Source organism: Schistocerca cancellata, chromosome 10, assembly GCF_023864275.1.
Source record: "Schistocerca cancellata isolate TAMUIC-IGC-003103 chromosome 10, iqSchCanc2.1, whole genome shotgun sequence".
NCBI classification, from domain to species: Eukaryota; Metazoa; Arthropoda; class Insecta; order Orthoptera; family Acrididae; genus Schistocerca; species Schistocerca cancellata.
This window is the reverse complement of record NC_064635.1, coordinates 38,743,995-38,765,649: the sequence shown is the minus strand read 5'-3', so window position 1 is coordinate 38,765,649 and position 21,655 is coordinate 38,743,995. Positions and strand designations below refer to the sequence as shown.

The 21,655-nt window shown below is 37.7% G+C and overlaps 1 protein-coding gene across 1 annotated transcript in view; it reads left to right on the top strand.

The window, feature by feature from the left end:
* LOC126106682 (uncharacterized) overlaps window positions 1-21,655 on the top strand; it is a 379,708-nt gene that overhangs the window by 100,750 nt on the left and 257,303 nt on the right. The window contains exon 4 of the mRNA XM_049913049.1: window positions 16,465-16,527. Within this exon, the coding sequence (XP_049769006.1) occupies window positions 16,465-16,527 (63 nt within the window). The remainder of the gene's footprint in view (window positions 1-16,464; window positions 16,528-21,655) is intronic.

Genomic DNA, 21,655 nt, shown 5'->3' with positions numbered 1-21,655 from the left:
ACATAACAACAGCTACTTAACACCCACCAGCTGACACTGTAGTGGTTGACTGGATTATCATCTTGTATACAGCATAAATATATAGGCATAATTGCACATAATTGTTAATACATTATTAAGGACCGTTTTTAGTTACATTGATATATAATTCAGATTAGAGAACTCTAGAAATTTTATGTACAAGTAAAGTACGTAACCGATAAATTTTTATAGGATAAAAACATTTGACATGTATCAGTTAATGAAGAAACTATTAGGCTCTTAGTATGTTAAACGGAGACAAGAACTTAAAAAGAAAGTTATCTCCAAGGGAGGATATTAGTAATACGATTAATCTGTGTCATGTTTGTAATTTATATCTCGATGCCTGTAATTGTTTCGATTTTCTCATCATAGTGGCTAGACAATATATTTGATCATTTTAATTATATCTGTTAAGAAATAGTGCTATACAGACACAACATTATGTACAGATTGACATTATAAAACAGTAATATAACTTACGCAGTAAGAGTTTGACCATAGTAATAGGTTGTTCATCTGGATTGCATAGGTACGCCCAATGGCGGATTTACATATAGGCCCACTAGGCACAGGCCTAGGGACAACACCTTAAGGGAGGTGGCATATTTTCCTCTGCACTCATTTGAACCTTTTACGTTTTAAAGTAACTTCACTTACAAATGACAAATATTTTTAATATAGCTAAACAACTTGCTAGTTTAAATAAGCCTTAAGAATGAAATTCGAAGATACAAGCTTGGAAATATACATAGTTTACTTGGTGACTGAATGGAAATTTAACATTGGGTTTCTGTCTGGTATCATCTTCATGATTGTTCAAAACATTTAAGGTAAGCTGTGACGGCAATCTACAATACAATGTTTGAAATGTTATTTTTCCGAGAATGTTGGCGGCTTCTACTTAACCCTACCATATTTTCCCGTGAAAATACTGGGACCCCTGAAAAGCTGTGATAAACTAATCAGCAGTTTCTTAAATACTGTAACATGTATGGCCCTTTGTATATAAAACTCAACTCTACTTAAATTTCTTGTAGAAAGTACCGGGAAGTATCTTAAGTCAGCCCTCCAGTACTGCAATTAACACTCGTTTAACAAAACATGTTGATACTGGGAATGTTTTACATTTTTAAACAGATGTTCATACGAAAAGAACATAAGCAGAATATCTAATAATGTGTGAAATACACTTCACAACCGTTTAAAAATTTTATTTGTTTATTTACTTAGTTACTTCTTTTTGTGAAAAAAGAAGAAACCAACGTTCATTTGTCTCATTTATTGTGCTGTAGCCTGCACGATATCAAAGTTCCCACTCTGTGCAGTCGAATAGTATGTGGCATTGCAAATTTTATATTATACTTGTTAACTAAGCTTTTTTTCTTAGAGGAAAGTTTATTTTTATTTTATGTTGAAAAAAAGGGCACTTTGGTGTAGACATAACAGCAGTGTTCACACAAATGGCAACACACAGCATCAACTGCCAACATTACATAAACTTCGTAGTCCGTCTTCTCTGCCCACAGAAACCGCTAAAATGTTATAAATGGGTTAAGAGTCTATCCAGCACACCTCAGTGCAAGAAATTGCAAAAATTATTAGTTTTTTAAATTAGAGAATAATTCCAGTTGGCAGGTGTGCTTCTACAATGAAATTAAATTATTCTGCATTGTCGTTCTTTCATTGCACAGCTACGTTGAGTAATCCCGAGTTGGTAGGTTCATCACTCTGTGTTTAAATAAAAACTCTTTGTGCTTGTGTGCCGTGTTTAAAGTAAAAAGCTTTGTGCTCATGTGCGGTGTAGTACTGTATGATTGTAACTGGATACAGTTTTTCTTTCTTTCCTTTTACTAATTTTTTTCTTTTGTTTTGCCTGTTGGTTGACTATTTTGTATGTTGTTGCTTAAAATCCGTCTTGATTGCAAAAAAAAATTTTTTTTATTATTCATATGACCGGTTTCGGTTCATTCAGAACCATCTTCAGATCTGATATTTCAGTTACAGGAGTAACCCGTCCAAATCCAGCAACTTTCACATGCTACGTCACATCATGTGACGTCACATCATGTGACGTAGCATGTGAAAGTTGCTGGATTTGGACGGGTTACTCCTGTAACTGAAATATCAGATCTGAAGATGGTTCTGAATGAACCGAAACCGGTCATATGAATAATAAAAAAAATTTTTTTTGCAATCAAGACGGATTTTAAGCTACATTATAAGATCACTGATAGCTGTTATCCCGTAAGACATTATGTCTGTTTTTGCAAAATATTTTGTATGTGCCTTAACATGAATAACAATGAAAAAAGCAAATGTGCAAAATTAAATGGGGTGGCATTTCGGAAATTATCGAAAAAAAGGTGAGAACGAGAAGACAATGTTCTAAAAATGCTTGACAGAGTAGATAAATTTTTCGCAAAAAATATTGCTGGTTCGACTTCAAGCTCAAGTAGTATCAATGATATGTCTGCCTCTGCAACTGCTATAAAAGAAGTAAATACAAACAAAACAAAAGTTAAAAATGAAGAAAAACAAATTCTTCCTGATTTCGAGTTTCACGAAAAGCTAAGTGTCGAGTCAGACATTACAAAAGGAAACTTCCTGGCAGATTAAAACTGTGTGCCCGACCGAGACTCGAACTCGGGACCTTTGCCTTTCGCGGGCAAGTGCTCTACCAACTGAGCTACCGAAGCACGACTCACGCCCGGTACTCACAGCTTTACTTCTGCCAGTACCTCGTCTCCTACCTTCCAAACTTTACAGAAGCTCTCCTGCGAACCTTGCAGAACTAGCACTCCTGAAAGAAAGGATATTGCGGAGACATGGCTTAGCCACAGCCTGGGGGATGTTTCCAGAATGAGATTTTCACTCTGCAGCGGAGTGTGCGCTGATATGAAACTTCCTGGCAGATTAAAACTGTGTGCCCGACCGAGACTCGAACTCGGGACCTTTGCCTTTCGCGGGCAAGTGCTCTACCAACTGAGCTACCGAAGCACGACTCACGCCCGGTACTCACAGCTTTACTTCTGCCAGTACCTCGTCTCCTACCTTCCAAACTTTACAGAAGCTCTCCTGCGAACCTTGCAGAACTAGCACTCCTGAAAGAAAGGATATTACGGAGACATGGCTTAGCCACAGCCTGGGGGATGTTTCCAGAATGAGATTTTCACTCTGCAGCGGAGTGTGCGCTGAAGCAGGAGAGCTTCTGTAAAGTTTGGAAGGTAGGAGACGAGGTACTGGCAGAAGTAAAGCTGTGAGTACCGGGCGTGAGTCGTGCTTCGGTAGCTCAGTTGGTAGAGCACTTGCCCGCGAAAGGCAAAGGTCCCGAGTTCGAGTCTCGGTCGGGCACACAGTTTTAATCTGCCAGGAAGTTTCATATCAGCGCACACTCCGCTGCAGAGTGAAAATCTCATTCTGATTACAAAAGGAAATAATCTTGTTAGTGTTCATCCTGCAGAATGGTGGGTCAATGAATCGACAATCAACACTCTCTTGCAACATGGCATTAATCAAAATTGTAATAGTGATTTTTCTAATTGAAGAAGATCAATAGGCGATAAGGCCAGTTATTTGAACAAAAATGTATTTTATTGTAAACTTCCAAATGGTGAATCAACTTCGCTTGATTTTCTAGTATACTCCTGTAGCAGTGGTGCTATTTTTTGTGCACCATCTAAATTGTTCAAAGATAAAGCCGCGATTGCTACTAATGGTATTGCAGATTGGAAAAATATTTCTAATATTTTATCTCATCATGAGAAGTCACATGAACTCAAAAATTCTGTGTTATCACTCTTAACAATAAAAAAGTCACTGCTAACAATAGATAACCATTTCGAGTCATATGCTGAAACAGAAAAAAAAAACATACTCACAGTGTGTTGAAAAGGGTGTTTGCAGTAGTGAAGAAGCTAACAAGTTGTAGACTTCCCCTACTGGACATGTTGAAAGACTCCATTCATTACTTAATGGCCAATTTATAATGTCTCTTGAACTTACAGCCGAGTTTGACCTTTTTCTCACAGAGCACATTGAATGATATGAAAATCCAGAATCCAGGGCAGGGACATACAAGTTATCTTTCTTCAACAATCTGTGATGAAATAATAGAGGGCGTATTTTTTTTTTTTTTTTTTTTTTTTTTTTTGAACTAATAAAAAGAATTATCATAAGTGATATAAAACAGGCGAAATATTTCTCTATAATAGTAAATTCTACTATGGCTATTTCACATATTGATCAATTATCTTTAATATTAAAATATGTGAACGAGAATGGTGAACCTCTTGAACATTTCCTTCCGTTTTTACTTAACCCGGGACACAAGTACGAAAACTTAGCTGAGGCCGTACTAGAAGTCCTGTCTACAAATTCCATTGATATTACTGAGTGTAGAGGCCAGTCAAATGAAAACGCTTGCTAGATGTCAGGAACATACACTGGTTTGCAGGCATGCATTAAACAAAATCCGAAAGCGCATTATGTGCCTTTTGCAGCACATTCATTGAATTTAGTCGGCACCAGTACTGCAAGCTGTTGTCAGGAAGCATGTTCATTTTGGAGTATAGTGCAAAACCTTTATAATTTTTTCTCTGCTTCCACAGATAGTTGGGATAAACTTCTTTCTTTCATGAAACCATGAAGCAAAACGGTAAAAAGTCTTCAAAAACACATTGGTCAGCAACAGTGGAAGAGTGTGTGTCTATATGAAAACTGGGAGGGCGTTATCAATGCCCTCATACATATTGGCAATAATATGTTTGAAAAATCACTTGTGCGAAATGAGGCTTCAGCTTTATTGAATCAGCTCAGCAGACTAGAAACAGTATTCATAATGGTAGTTTGGAAGGACATACTCCAGAGATTTAATAGTGTAAATCTGAAATTGTGTAAATATTGACACCTACTAAAATAGTGCATGAGTTATATGAATCACATGTAAGATTTGTTGCATCTATTCATGGCATGTTTGACTACTATGAAAATTAATCCATGGATATTGTGACTGATATAGACCATGAATGCACCTATAAAAGGTCACGAAAATGCAAACTTTACTATGATGAAGAAGCGGACTCTGAAGAAGTTTTTATGACTGGAAGGAAAAATTTAGAGTCGAAACATTTCTCACAGTACTCGACAGTTTGTATGCTGAATTAGTGAGAAGGAAGGAAAGCTATAGAACACTGTTGGACTCCTTCACAATTTTCATTAACCTTAACAATAGTTAATCTGACAATATTGCTGAATGTGCAAAAAACTCCAAGCATTATATGACATAGAACAGAGCCTTCCCTCCCTTGTGAATGTGTACATTTCTCGGAACTTTTGAAATCTTCTGCGATTAGTGATATACCAGTCAAAATGAGTAAATTTTTATGAAAAGAGAGGTTACAGTCCGTATTTCAGAATATTGACATTGCTCTTAGAATATTTCTATATATTATGGCACTTACAAATTGTTCAGCAGAACACTCATTTTCGGCTCTTAAAAGACTGAAATCATAGCTACATTCTACATTGTCTGAGGAGTAATTGAATGCCTTGCCCATTCTTCACATTGAAGCTGGCCTCTTTACTGATAACCATGTAAATTATAAAGATATGATCGATGACTTTTCTGCCGTCACAGCTAGACATAAACTTTGCTGACTGATGAGTTTGTCTACTTATTCATATTAGTTTTAAAAATTTTAGATTATAATGTGATTTTTATTGTAAGTTAGAGCACATTCATTGGATTTACAAACTACGCATTACCTGCTTATTCTATAATTGCCAATTGCAAAATACGAAACTAAACCTCGTTTACGTGCAGACATGACGGAAGGCACCCAACAAAACTAAACAATACCCGAATGACCCAGGCTGTTCGGCACTGTACAGTCAAGTCATACTGATACTGTAGTATATTACAACTGATGCGTATTATTGGCGTCCACTGAAATGTATAGTTATGGCGGATATATACATTATCGAAGAGCATCTAGCTGCACATACCCTAGTGCGTGTTAACTATTAGATTGGAAATGGAATTCCATGCTTCTTGACAGAGCATAGGGGAACAATGGGGGAGACCTGCACCGCTGTACTGGGTAAGGTCCTAATGGAGGTGGTTTGCCGTTGCCTTCCTCCGACCATAGTGCGGATGAATGATGATGATGAAGATGACACTACGACACCCAGTCATCTCGGGGCAGGTGGAAATCCCTGACCTTGCTGGCAATCGAACCTGGGAACCCATGCTTGGGAAGAAAGAATGCTACCGCGAGACAATGAGCTGCAGACAACTATTAGATTATAAAACAAATTTGATTTTTCCACACTAGTCTGTAAAATTATGTATGAGGGTAATCCCAAAAGTAAAGTCTCCTATTTTTTTATAAGTACATAGACATGTTTGTTTCTACAATGGTTTACATTAGTTTACAGCTTTAACATTTAGCTGTTTTTCAACATAATCACCATTTCTGCCAATGCATTTTTGTAGATGCTGTGGCAGTTTTTGTATGCCCACTTCATACCAGCTCGCCGACATGCTGTTCAGAAAGTTATGAACCTCTTCTTTCACCTCATCGTCAGAGTTGAATTACTTTCCGGCCAAATGTTCTTTTAACCTAGGGAACAGGTGATAGTCACTGGGTGCCAAGTCAGAACTATAACGGTGGGTGGGTCTTAATGTTCCACTGAAACTGTTGCAGGAGAGCAATGGTTTGCCGAGCGATGCGTGGGCGAGTGTTACCATGGACAATGTGTACACTCTTGCTCAACATTCCTCTTCTCCAGTACTGAATTGCCCGTTTAAGTTTTTTCAGAGTCTCACAGTACCTGTCAGCATTAATTGTGGTCCCAGCGATTCAGCTCCGACGAAGAGGTGAAGGAAGAGGTTCATAATTTTCTGAACAGCATGGTGGCGAGCTGGTATGAGATGGGCATACAAAAACTGCCACAACATCTACAAAAAGGCATTGACAGAAATGGTGATTATGTCGAAAAATAACTAAATGTTCAGTCTGTGAACTGATGTAAACCATTGTAGAAATGAAATGAAATGTTGTGTGGCGAGGGCCTCCCATCAGGTAGTCCGCTCGCCTGGTGCAAGCCTTCCGATTTGACGCCACTTTGGCGACTTGCGCGTCGATGGGGATGAAATGATGATGATTAGGACAACACAACACCCAGTCCCTGAGCGGAGAAAATCTCCAACCCAGCCAGGCATCGAACCCGGGCGCTTAGGATTGACAGTCTGTCGCGCTGACCACTCAGCTACCGGGGGTGGGCCACCATTGTAGAAATAAACAGGTCTATGTACTTATAAAAAAAATAGGAGCCTTACTTTTGGAATTACCTTCGTAATAGCAAATCCAGGTCTGTGTTTGTTCACCTGTATTTAGTTATTTGTTTGTGCATCGAAATCTCTATTTCATTTTCATTTCTTACGCTTTCCTATAGATTCATGTATTAATACCAAATGTGTTTTTTTTTATCTGCTACACATTCAAGTTATTAGATCATAAAACTACAGCGTAATTTTAATTTTGAACGCATCTCTGTAAAAGTACATGTTTATTTCTAATATATGACATGTTTGCTACAATTTTTAGATTGTAACACAACTTTTTTATTTTCATTTTCTACGGTTTCATGGAAAAGAACATATTAAAAGCGAATGTATAACAAAAATACGTTGTCTCCTACACACTATGCTGAATATCCATGTTTTCATTTCTGTTGTCTTTCAACAGAAGAATGTGTTACCACAATGCAGTTTTTAGTTTGTAGTGACTAGACTGCAGATGCATCCTTCAGAACAACAAATAGCAGAGTAAAGAAATACCTCACAGCACTGCCACCCAAAATGGCAATTGTGAAGTGATCGGCTAATAGTTATTATTTGATTCCCCCCCCCCCCCCCCTGGGGGTGGGGGAGGAGGGCGGGTGCACATATAATATGGTGTGCCTAGGGGCACAAAATTTTTAAATCCGCTACTACATACATCACGGTATGTCTAAGTTGCTCAGTGCAGATTTGAGTTGAACAATAATTACCACGATCTATCTCATAAAAATTAAAATTGTGTTTACTTCTACTTAAGAATTTATAACATAAATCCAAGTAGGCTAGTTCATCGAAACGACTTACAGAACAAATTTTAAGAACAACATCATGCTTAAAACATAGTACACTGTCCTTCATTGCAGAATTTCAGAGACTGCTTAGTACATTAAATATGTCCAAATCAACAATTCAAAACTACTACAATATATTTTTTCAAAAAATAATAGTGCCAGTACGAGTGTTACATGTCATTCAACAGCAATTTAAATTGAGAAACATACAACTGCAATTTTCATTAACATCTTATATACAAGATAAACCATGTACAAATATAGTATTAATGATGTATGTAGGAAATAAATTTCTTGTTGTATATGAATATTTCGTTGGACGTCTAGTTTGGCTTCACAGATTACAACTGTTGAAATGAATACACATGTATCAAACAGTGGAAAATGCAGAATGGAATGTAACAATATTAGAGAGGAAAGTTGCCCACTCAACATATAGTGTAGATGCTGAGTCGCGATAGGCACAACAAAAAGATTCACACACTTAAGGAAAGTTGCCCACTCAACATATAGTGTAGATGCTGAGTCGCGATAGGCACAACAAAAAGATTCACACACTTATAGCTTTCTGCCATTAAGGCCTTTGTCAGCAACACACACACACACACACACACACACACACACACACACACACACACACACACACATGTACAAACGCAACTTGCACACACTTCTGCAGTCTTGGACAACTGAAACCAACTGCTGAAAGCAATAAGCATATGATTATTTTTGTTGTGCCTATTGCGACTCAACATCTCCTCTATATGGTGAGTGGCAACTTTCCTTTCTGATACACATGTATCATATGTACAAGATCAAGAGAATGAATTAATGACTCTGTGGCACATTATATAGGCATTAGATGCATACCATAAGACATACCATCCAGACAGATCCAGTCTGACCTCAAATGTCAGGGCAAGGCTTATGCAAACATATGTGTATAGTAATTGTACATTTGACATGGAAATTTGTAGTGATCTTTATGATACTGGAAAGTGTGTACACAGTGTGAAGCAACTTGGAACTCTGAGGGGCAATATGTTGTAATATTTTAAAGCATTAAGTTAAGGTATGTTATAATTCCGTAGGTTATGTTAAAAGACAATTTATCAAGTTATGATATCATGATTGTAAAATATATTTCCTGTCAGTTTCTGCTCATCCTCTTGCAAATCTGATAATTATGGCATAGCTATGTTGAAACTCGGTATTCAATAAAATGCTTTTTAGAGATTTTGGCTTGTGATGTTTTCTTCAGTTGCCAAATCATACTGTTGACAGAGCTCCAAACAATGAATGTGCTCATATTCACAACCAAGCACCTTTCAGACCCTCTGGTGAATAAGTGTTCATATCTTATATCTCAGAGTGTGTGCCTCTTCAGGCCCATGTTTATTGGACTGGATGTAGGATCAAAATGGTGTCAGTTATTTCGGATTATAAATAGTAACAGGTACAATAGTGAAAACAGTGGACACACAGATGAGCCAAGACATTGTGACTGCTGTCCATCATGAGATAGTGGTGACTGGAGGTGCTGTGGGCAAGTAACATGGTAAGGAAAGTATATAAGCATAGGAGTGACAAATGAGAAATTATTGTAGTGACAGTCATGGCCAAAATCAGGAAATCTTCTGACATCAGTGTCTTCAACAAAGAGCACATAGTTATGGCCGAGCACCCTGAAAACAACATCTTGGAAATGGTGAAGTTAGTTAGCTGTTCATGTGTTGCTGTTGTGAGCATCACTGGAAAGTAAATGACTGAAGGTGAAGCCACAAGTAGGCAAGAACATGTAAGATGTCTATGACTGATTACAGTAAACGTACAGAGGTTTGTCCACTTCATAAGATTGGATAGGAGGTGAGCTGCAAAAGATCTGAAAACTGAGTATGGTACTGGTTCAGGCACAAGCATTTTGGAGCTTACCACGTAGCGCACAGTGTCAAAAGTGGGGCTCTGCGGTGAACGACCCCTACGTGTTTGCATTTTGATCCAAAACATCATTGATTATGATTGCTATGGATCAAGGATCTTTGAGGTTATACTGTGGATCAGTGTAAATGTGTCACCTGGTCACAAGAGCCACGCTATCATGTGCAAGCTCCATGATCACAAACCACCAGCCAGTAATTGATGGGAACTGGATAACTTGTGCATGGACATCAGGTGTACCTGGACAAAATTAGCAATGTCTGCTACAGACAATTACTACTGTATTGCTTTCCGAACCCAGACCAGAATACTGCCAATCACTTGTTTTGATTGATTTGAGTAGTAGTAATAAACCTTACAAGGAGAACAGTGGACATAATTTTTTTCCACTGACTTAGATTAAAATACACATTGTCACATGAGTTTACCTGTGCTGATGATGTAGTTATAGCTTTAATATTAAATAAAATGAGGAAATATTTAACAGTAACATCATTGTAGATAATGGACCATAGCGAACGGGTAATAGGGTGCTCAGTAGACAGGCAGGAAGTCTGTCTGCAGAGGGTATGGGGAGGTGACTGCGCTATTAGAAACAATTATCTCAGTCTCTATGGTATGAGCTGAAAGAACAGTCGGTACATGTATGTACATGTATGTATTAAAAGACAAGGATAATAACCTCTGAAAGTAACAACCCACAAATCAGGAAAACGTTTCTGGAAGCATAAATGTTGAATGTGGTGGCAGTCTATGACTGTGAGACCTGAACTACTGGGACTGAGGAAAGGAAAAGACTGGATTCTTTTGAGATACGATATGAAAGGCACATCTTGGAAATGTGGTGGTCTGATAAATGATTAAGAGTGGGAGGGAAAAGGAGTTTATGAGAGGCTATTGTAGCAAGAAGAGTTCAGATTAGTGGCCATGTATTGACATATGAAGAACTCCTAAAACCAATAAATCAGGCATCTGTCAAAGGTGGAACAACTACAGGAAGGTCATGATTGAAGTACAGATCAAATTACAAAAGATATTGGCTGTATCTTTTACACATAAATAAAAAACAAGGCAAAAATATCTTAGGACCGGAGGTCTGCTGTCAACAAATCCTTGTTTTGATGAATGAAGGAGGAAACGGTGTGTAGTACTCGTATGCAAAGCATTTCTGATATTTGTTCTTTATTTACTGAGCCTATCAGCTTTTGGCAGTAAAAAGTATTATCTTGTACAGCATGGGAAAATTAGTCACCAGCTTCGAAGTTCATATTAGGACTCTAAGGGACCTTCCATTTGGTTTCACCTCTGGTTCCCATAGTGTTGAGACACATTTTGTACCAAATGTAAAGTTTTAGTACTTGAACATTAAAAACTTCAAAAATGAAATCAGGTAATGTCAGTAATGCTAAGAAATGTAAAATTTTTCAATTCATAAAGAAAGACTGGGTCCCATGATTAGAATATCTGTGAGTCACAGTTGGGATTTGTGAACCTGTACAAATATCTGGATGTAACAATTTGTAGGAATATGAAAGAAAACACAGGCTCAGATGACGCAGATGTCAGACTTCTGTTCATTAGTAGTATGCTGGGGCAATGCAGTCAACAAGGGAGGTTGCTTACAAAATGGTCATATAATCCATCTTCAAAGTTGTTAAAGTGTGTGAGACACATGTGAAGTAGGACCTACAGGGGTTATTGGATGTATACAGAGTTGGGCTGCACAAATGGTCACATATGTTTTGAACCATGGGTGAGCACCACAGAGATGCAGAAACAACTGAAATCCCAAAGGCTTCCGAATATATGCTGGCTAATCCAAGAAAGTCTGTTTAGTAAATTTCAGAACTTGAATATAAAAATACTTCAAAAATGGAAACAGGTAATGATAGTAGCATACTTCAATTCTGAACATGTCTCTGATGGAGGGACTGCAAAGACAAGCTTAGACTCATTACAGTGTGCACAGAGGCATTCAAGTAATTATTTGTCCCATGGTCCATACTTGAATGGAATGAGAAAATACCCTAATAACGAGTACAGTAGGATGTATCCTCCTTAGTGGTTTACAGAGTATGGCTGTAGACACATCTTTTGCCAGTGTTGTATTCTGGGCGGTCAAGGGAGGTTGTGGCTAACAGATTCTTTTTTTAACCACAGAGGAATGACAGCTGTTGTTGACAAATCGTCTCAGGTGTGTGCACTGTGAGGTTTGGGAGGTGGGGTTAGTACACTTTCCTGTAACAAAGAAGAGTCTTAGAGATGTGGAAACTGGAAATATCCAACAAGTGACTTTCAGGTGACAGTTAGAACCCAAAACAGTTTTAAAATCTGTCTTTAAGTGCAATCCTTAAAGTCTTACTCACTTAACCGGTGTCGGAGATGGTCCGCATACATCTACCACTCGTGTGCATGAAACACAGTCATAATGAAACCTAAGAGAAGTGTGATGTGAAATTACTTCAGTGAAAAAATACTCAACGTATAAAATATATGAGAAATGCTATTCAAAAACAGGCAGTGGAACTGTATATTGAAGAGGCCATTTAAAGTGACTACATACTACTGAATATGAACAGTGCAGGAATTCAGATATGAAAGAAGTGTTATTTCACCCATCCTCCAGGTGCCACAAGAATCTGGGAAAGATGTAACTTTCCATGGAAGTTTTGATGAGAAATACAAAGTGTGACTCTATGAACCATAGACCGAAAGAAACACAGGTTATTCTCTGAAATGGCTGATCTTTGTGACATCTCATTCAATCTCATGCTTTAACATTTACTGCAGTCCGTTACATCAAACTATCTGTTACATAGGCACCATTTCAATTTATTTTCTACACTCATGTTTATATTAGGGCTTGCAATTATTAATTCCAAATATAATGTTGAGTAGCAATAAGAATATGACTTCCTTTATGTAAATGAATCTGCCTCAATGTATTTTTATTCAGAAATGATAATTATGAGTGTCACCTCTCACTCTGGTTCCAATAAAGCCATCTCCATTACATCTATAGTGTGTGTAGTAGTTCCCATAGGACAGTTGTATTTTAAAGCTGTATCATTAAAGAATCAAGTTAGCGAAGATGGAAAGCAATTCTTTTTATTACTATAACCGCTTTTGACAGATCTACAGTCTCATCACCAGATCTTGTAACACTATTAGTTGTAAATGTTTGTTACAATACTGAAAGTCACATAGTGATGTTGCCTGCCTCAACTAAAATGTGTTTGTCATGGTATCAAGCAATTGGTGTATGCTCTTACATCAGTAACTTGTTGTATGTTTTAATTGTATATTACTTTATTTGTGATAAGCTCATGTACACTGCCATGTTTTATTTGATCGAACATGAATATGTGTCTTTCAGTATTGTAACAAGCATTTGCAACTAATGTTTAAAGGTCCGACTTTGACAGTGTAGATCTTTCGAAACCGGTCTCAGTAATAAAATTAATTGCTAGAGATCTTAGGTAACTTTATATTTCGAGAATAACACAATTGGATAATGTGAATTTAGTCATGGTAATAATAAAAGAATGGTATTACTAATTTAAATATTTTCAATTTTTCCAGACAACAGTGAGCTTCCAAAAAGTAGTATAATTTTGCTATAAGTCAGGCAGAAGTGTTCCACTGTAGAGAAAGATATGACTGAATGGAAAGAAGGCAGTTAGTGATGACCCTGTGTGAATACGCCACTCCTCTGTTGTAGAGGCTATGGCTTCTCTGTATTCTGACTCTAGTTGCAGACAGCACATGATCTAAATCCAGACTTTCAACTGGTATCTTTTAAATTTCACCTGATGGGTTGATTAAACTGTAAGCAAATCATTAAGCAAATTCTCTTCTGCCATTCTCCATAAGGAGTTGGGCAAATGTGCAATCCCATTTGAATAAGCCTCACTCATATTTCATGTCTTGAGGGGCAGGTTGCACAGCCTCACACGGAGCTCTACTGTAGCTGACAATTTGCAAAATTTAATGGTTACTCTTAATTAAAAAGTGTGAAGATTCATTTGAAGAAAATGTGGAAAATCTGGGAGTAAGCATTAACATATGCTATTTAATCAGCAAGCTAAATAAGTGAAATAGTCCCTGGTATAAATTTACATATACTGAAGAGAACTGCACTAGTAATTCCCAGAATTGAATTGATAGGTAATTAAGTGTACCAGTTTAGAACATTTCTAGAATATCTACCCTGAATTCACATGGTAGGCATGTAAATGCTTCCTGACCCACCTTAAGTTGACGTACATAAACATAATGAAACGCTGATAATTAAATCCTGCCACCATATAATCAAACTAAATACAAATTCAAATTTCACATATCAAGAAATATTCTATGTCTGAATGGCTATAAACCTGCCTGATGGCCTTCAAAAGATGAGTCCAAAGCTTGAATGAGTGTTTCTATCACTGAAACCAGCAATAAATTTGACATAACCCAAAACACAGGAAACATATCTGTCAGTTGAAGCTGTGCAGCCTTGTATTGTATAACATTTCACCCCTCTCACAGATGGACTAGTGCTGAGTGCTCCTGGTCAGAGTGATTCCCGATATGACTGACCGGAAGTGGACTTGCACTCAGTGTCTCATGGCCTGTGTAGCCATGTAGCCCACAAATTCTCTCCAACTTTTCACTAATATAACTAAAATGATGTGTTCTTTGATGCTAATCTCTCTCCAGCCAGAGTACCAGGTCACCAGCATTGTGAAGCCTAGTGCAGGGTTGGCTCAGGTGACTGACAGTATAGGGGAATTATGTAGGAATTTTATGAAGGAGGATCAGGTGGTGTCTGTGATACAGTATCCACAGTCAACGACTATCTTCAGGAGTTGCGGGAACCGGGGTGATGCAAAACTTTTTCTGGTGTGTGTATTTAAAAAAATCTGTTATGTAGTATGTTGCATTACGAACCGAAAATTTCCTATTTTTAACAAGCTGCACCTTTTCAAATAGCTAATTCATTTGCTGGTCAACTTCTATATCCTTTGCCATTTTACATATGTACTAATGACTGTTCCATAATGATAACAACATTTTGAAGGTCCAAGTACAAATTAATGCATAAGAGTAGTGTATCTTATTAGAGTTACGTTACATAGCAAACTGTATTCTTACTGAAAATGCATACTGTCTGCATTTAAAGTAAGGTGAAACAATTCTTGCTTGATCACTGCTTCTATTCTGTCTCTGAATTTCTGTAACATCATAATAAGTAAACCTGATTTAACAAATATTGTTAATCATATCTTTTCTATCATCTATATCTCTTGATATTATCATGTATAGTACGAACGTTGAGGTAGAGTGCAAATAATTTAGGAGTAAAGAAGACCACTCACTGAAAATTGTAAGCATTGAGTTGTCAACAGGAGTGCATGGACCCCCCTCCCCACGAGACACACACACACACACACACACACACACACACACACACACACACACACACACTTATTCACATTTCCACATCACCCTCATCCTGCACTGCTCTCCACTATTGTGAAACCTGTGCATCACATACATAGCCAGTGCACTTTCCACACCTCCCTCCCGCATTCATAACCAGAAAACTGGCTGCCGGCTGCCTCTCTATATGTATGCCCTGCCTCCCCTGCCAAACACAGCCAACCCCACCCCAGTCCACCTGCTGAACTGCAATCTTGGCATTGTATGTTTGGAGCACAGAATTGTGTGTGGGGAGGGGGGGGGGGGGCGTTGCAGGTGTGGGTATGGGCAGGATTTATTCTGAAAGCTAGCTAATTTCCTCTCTCTTTTTTTTTTTTTTGTGTATGCCTGTTGTCAATTCAAAGCTGCTTTTCAGCAAGTAATCTCCTTTGCTCTGAAAGTATTTATTTTGTTATTTACTTTCATTGTGTTGGTCATGTATTCTCATTTAATAACAACTGTAATTATATTGCATGTACAAACAATACTCTAAAAATAGTTTACTGGATGAAATAAATTTATAGAATGAATGGTGAACAAGAGAGTCTTTTCATTTTGATCAGAATTTGTGATAAAATGCCATTTTTGTGTCCTGTATCTAAAGGCAGCTTATAAAAAAGCATCAAGGTTGTAGAGGAAAAAAAGAAAGAAAACTTAAGTCCCCTACCAACCAAATCACACACACATAGAACAATTAAGACTGGCTTAATTGTCAATTTCCATCCAAGAATTATAAATTTGTTGAAGCTTCAGTCAAATAAAACAATAAATGAAACTCTCCTTCGAATACAGGCTAGAATTCCCCATCCATAGATCTAGAACTTTTTGCCTACTTTCTTGTAATGTATGCTTTATTTCCTGTTTGTTCTTTGTAATTTGTCTTCAATTATATGTTTCTTACAGGATAAGGTTCCAGAAAAACATGGAAGTTCTGCTGATGATGAAGCTGGAATCAGTCAAGAGCCAGTAAGTAACATTAATATGAGCAATTATGTTTGTTAACTTTTGGAGGATATTTCAGAAACAATAAGTAATTTTATCAAGAAAGGAGAAAGACTAGATTACCTGGTATCTGCAGCTCTTTAGTTATCCAAACATGTTTCATCAGTAACTTTCAGCCAACTTCAGTGTGTTTGAAGCTTTATTTTTTAAAATGTGGCATAATTTTCTATAGTTTTCTGTGTTATTATTTTAAGACAAGAAGCTATAATACCTTTTAAGTGGTTGTCATTTTAAGTACCTTACTCAAATCTTGAAGTCAACAGGATTGCATTTTGTACATTTAATGGGCAGTGGTTCCTTTTTTGTGTTGTTTAGAGAGTGGTTTAACCTTTTTTTGTGATGTGACCACTATTTGATTTCATCAGTCTGCACTGACAATGCATCCTTCTAGCCTTTTACTTTAGTCCACTCTCGGAGCTTTCGTGGCAGAGAGCGAAGTCACATTAGCTACTGCTGCCATAACCCTGGTACTTGTAACTATGTGTGGCCCGTGAGACAAATCATACGACTTACTGCTCTGTAGATGGAATTGGAAACATTTGGTGTTAGATCCAGATTAAATCTTTGCACTGAAATTTGTCTAAATAATGATCACTGGCCTGTATTTCTTGCAAGGCATGATTTAACTTGTTGTTGCTACAAAGCAATAATTAAAATCCCGTTAGCTATGTAAACACTCGTGTAAGATTCCGAGATCTGACCACTGGACTGGAATATGCATACTGCTAACAGTTCAATATACTAGCTCCAGCCGGCTTCTCAAAAAATCTGAAAAAATCTCCTCAACAACAAAATAGTAACATGGTTCAAAACACTGGGTCAAAACACACACTCCAAGATATCCATGTAAACAAATGAAATTTATTTTCTTGAGTTAAGTCTTGCCGAGTCTGCTTTGCTCAGTGGATTCTGCCTCTAGCCAGCTAATGGCTCCACACTCTAAGGTGCCTCTTCTCTTGAGGACCTGCATACTCACCACAAGGGCTAACATACCTAGAATAACTGGAAAAAGGTACACAAAATTGCACTCGTGCACATGTTCAAGCACTTCAGATTCTTGTGGTCTTCCCATATATGCAAAATAACTGTGTTGAGCACAAATAATTATTAACTCTGGATTTTTTAAAATACCAACTCAACTCTAGAGAGTCCACAACTTACCAACTCAGCTGTGTGAGAGCTGCCAGTGGACTTCTTCAAATTAGTGAGCTCCCAGTCACTCGACAAAACTAATGCAGCTTTAAAGTCGTTCAGCGAATCAGAGTCAGGAGCTGTAATATAGACATTTCCATTGTTTTTTTTTTCTGCAAGCACTAAACGAACTTTGTGCCAGGGTCTTCAGATGTTTCCTATTCGATAGGGTGTTGGTAACTCCGAGCCATTATGGGAAATCACAAACTAGCCGTGCAGGCCCCAGCACAAACCATTTAGGAGAATTGGGGAATGATCAGTGTGCCATCTGCTGGCTGGGGGAAACCTTCCCCTGTATAGTGACTCTGTCGTGCACACACACAGTAGCCATCTGAAAGCACAAATGTGAGGACAAGAAGTTCTGTGTTACACACCTTTTCTTGTTTAGATTAGATTAGATTAGATTTACTTTCATTCCAATTGATCCGTAGTGAGGAGGTCCTCCAGGATGTGCAGGATGTGGAACATGTCAGATTTTTCTCTCTCTCTCTCTCTCCATTTTTTTTTTTTTTTTTTTTTTTTTTCTGCAAAACTTGACAGTCACACGTCAACATTAAAAATATTATTTGAAGGTCTCACAATTGTCTGATTTCAATGTATTATATACCAAAATGTTCAGTAAAGTCCAAAGTACATTATGGAATAGAAAACAGGAAATATCAAATTTCAACGAATTTCATGTACAATGTCCCCTTAAGTCAAATTTGGAATTCATATATTTCACTTTATGCACAACTCTCCAGTCAGCATCCTTTAAGGGTGTCTTTAAATTAAAACTGTTCATTACTTTTCCATGACACTATTTCACTGTAAAAAAAAAAAAAAAAAAAAAAAATGTATAATATGACATGCTGTGCATTGTAGTCAAGAAGTCAGAACTACTGCACGAACATTTATATCAGTAAGTGTTCACCTGTAAAATTGCTGTACTGCTTTCTTCTATAATTTTGGTAAGAAAATTAACAGGACACTTGTTGTAAGTGTTAGTAGTATTTCCAAATCTATTCTTTCATCTACATCTTTCAGAAACTTGTATTAAAATCTCTATAGACTTACATTTCCTTTCTTTTGTCTGCTAGGTGACATAATGATTATTGAAATTTTTGTAATAATATTTGAAAGTTCCCTAGTGGAGACCTGTGTACTGCAACAATTATAAATTACTTTTTTGGTAGCAGTAGTTCACAAGCCCAATATTCAAATTGTTGATCTAAGCAGAATTTACTTGGTTTGAAAGATTCAAACTGAATTTTATTTTTCCATGCATGACAACTTCCCCTTTCTCCTTATTTTCCCAACAGGTAAGAGTTGATAATTTATAGACGTAACACATGAACTTACTTTTTAACGTATTGGATAAGTAGATTGTTAAATTTTTTAAACTTGGAGATTCTGACGCATAGTGATATTCATAAATTTCTTTTTTTGTGCGTGAAGTTTCATTCTTCTGGACTGCTTTTAAAGAGTGTTCCATAGGAAACGTAAATTTGATTTTCAATATTTCATGTACTAACAGTTTTTAAAAATTTTAAATGCTGTCATAGTCTTCTCATTGGGGTGTGTAATCATATGTTACAGGTTTAGCACAATAAGAAAAGCATTACACTTAGAATCTGTGGGTCTTGAGGCAGTGTAACTGATTGTGTGCAAATACCCAGATTATATTCTTCATTTGAAAATGAGAGCGCTTAGTGGGCTTCCAACAAACTTAATACATAATTTCATCCCCCTCCGGGTCCGGGTGTTAGAGTAGGCCCGAGGTATTTCTGCCTGTCGTAAGAGGCGACTAAAAGGAGTCTCACACCTTTCGGCCTTTGTGTGATGGTCCCCTATAGGGTTTGACCTCCACATTGTCAGATAATAAAATCCAGGATGGATGAAACGGATCAGCACCACACATTGGCAAGTCATTTATGGGACTGTAATCTGCCATGGCAATCTTCCGGCTTTGCAACCTGGAAGTACTGAAGATGATACAGACACAGAAATTGTTTAGTATGTACCACTCAGAAAAGGGAATGATTTAAGCGTTCTGAGTTCTGTTGCTGCTAATCATCATACAGTGATCCAAGATTTTTGTCCACTAAATGTGGCGCCCACTCCTCCATCTCAGGTGTGCAAAAAGAGTGAGGCCGACCACTATTTACTATTTGGGTGCCAGTGAGCTTGTGACTGTAAGAAAATTGAAGATTTGCTGTAATAGCATGTTGGTTTGTTTTCCAACACACTTATATTTTTCAGTGTAAAGGGTCAGGGCCTGCAGGCTGCTTTCTTTTGCTGAGCCATAGAAAAATATCATCTCCGTCTATGTGCATAGCCTGAAAGCTGTCGTATGTTGGCTGAGGATACCTTGCACCGCTTCTTGACATTTTCTTTCCTGAGCCACTTGCAAATAGACCGAGGAAGAAATGACATGAATGTATTTCTCCATGTGAGCCCTATTTTCTCTTATCTTCATGGTCCTTCTGTGAAACGTAAGTTGGTGGCAGTATAATTGTTCTCCAATCATCTTCGAATACCATTCCTCTACTTTTTCTCTCTTCGTATCACCCTACTTGTGCATGGATCGAACCTACTGGTAACAAATCTAACAGCCGGCCTTTGAAATGCTCTGATGTCTTTGTTTAATCTAACCTGGTGGAGATTCCAAACTCTTGATCAGTACTCAAGAATGTGACACACTAGTGTTGTATATGTTGACTCCTTTACAGACGAACCACACTTTCCCAAAAATTCTCCCAATAAACTGAAGTCGACAATTCCCCTTCGCTGCTACACTCATGTCATGTTCATTCCATTTCTTATTGCTTTGCAGTGTTATGCCTAGATATTTAATTGAAGTGGCTGCATCAAACACCACACTACAATTGCTGTATTTGAACATTTCAGTGTTTTTTTTCCTACTCACTGTATTAACTAACATTTTTCTACATGTAGAGCTAGCTGCCATTCGTCAAATCAACTAGACATTTTGTCTCAGTTATTTTGTATCTCCTAACAGTTATGCAACAAAAACATCATTCCATACACCACAGCATCATCAGCTAAAAAGCTGCAGATTGCTTCTCATCCCATCCATCAGTGATGATACTCTTCATTCTGATGAATACTTTATGTTGAGGATAACATACTGTGTTCTATTATTTAAGAAATCTTCAAGCTATTCACTTATCTGGGGACCTGTTTGTGTACCTTTGTTACCAGTCTGCAGCGGGGTACCATATGGAATCTGCCTGTTACCTTTCATTTGTGGTTCGCAAGATGATATGTGCAGGGTGTATATGACTCGGGACAACCGGGAGATCTGGGGAAAACCCGGGAAGTTTTTCATCCGGGAGAAAACTGGGAAAAACCCGGGAATTTTTTAGAATTCCGGGAAGTTTTCATTGTTTTTGTTTCCAGTTAAATTTTTGTAATTTTGACTGGCAAGAACCGATACTCTAACAAAGAATATTACTGTATACCACTATTTCAGAATAATACGGCAACAATAAAACATAAACGAGAGAAAAATGAAAATAAAACTTAAATTGCAAAGGAAATGCGCCATATACAGCAACAAAACACAGTGCTCATACAAGCGCCTGCCAACAACAAAATGTGTCAAAGGCTTTAGGGAAACTATGCAATGTTCCGTAACAACAAATTGCCTCCGATGAGTGTGACGTCACAACTGTTTACATTAGATTCATTTTAGCAGTTACAAGCGGAATCATGCGCATGCGCAGTTGAGTAGTACCTTCTCCCGCTTCTGGCTACAGAAATGTGGCTTTGGCTTTGTAAGCAGTCACAGCAAGCAGCTAGATGCTACCTGGAAAAATTTTACTGGAGCGCTCAAGCTGACAGATTCTTGCATGCGCAGCAGGCCCAGTTCTAGGAGGGGAGTGGGTGGGGGGGGGGG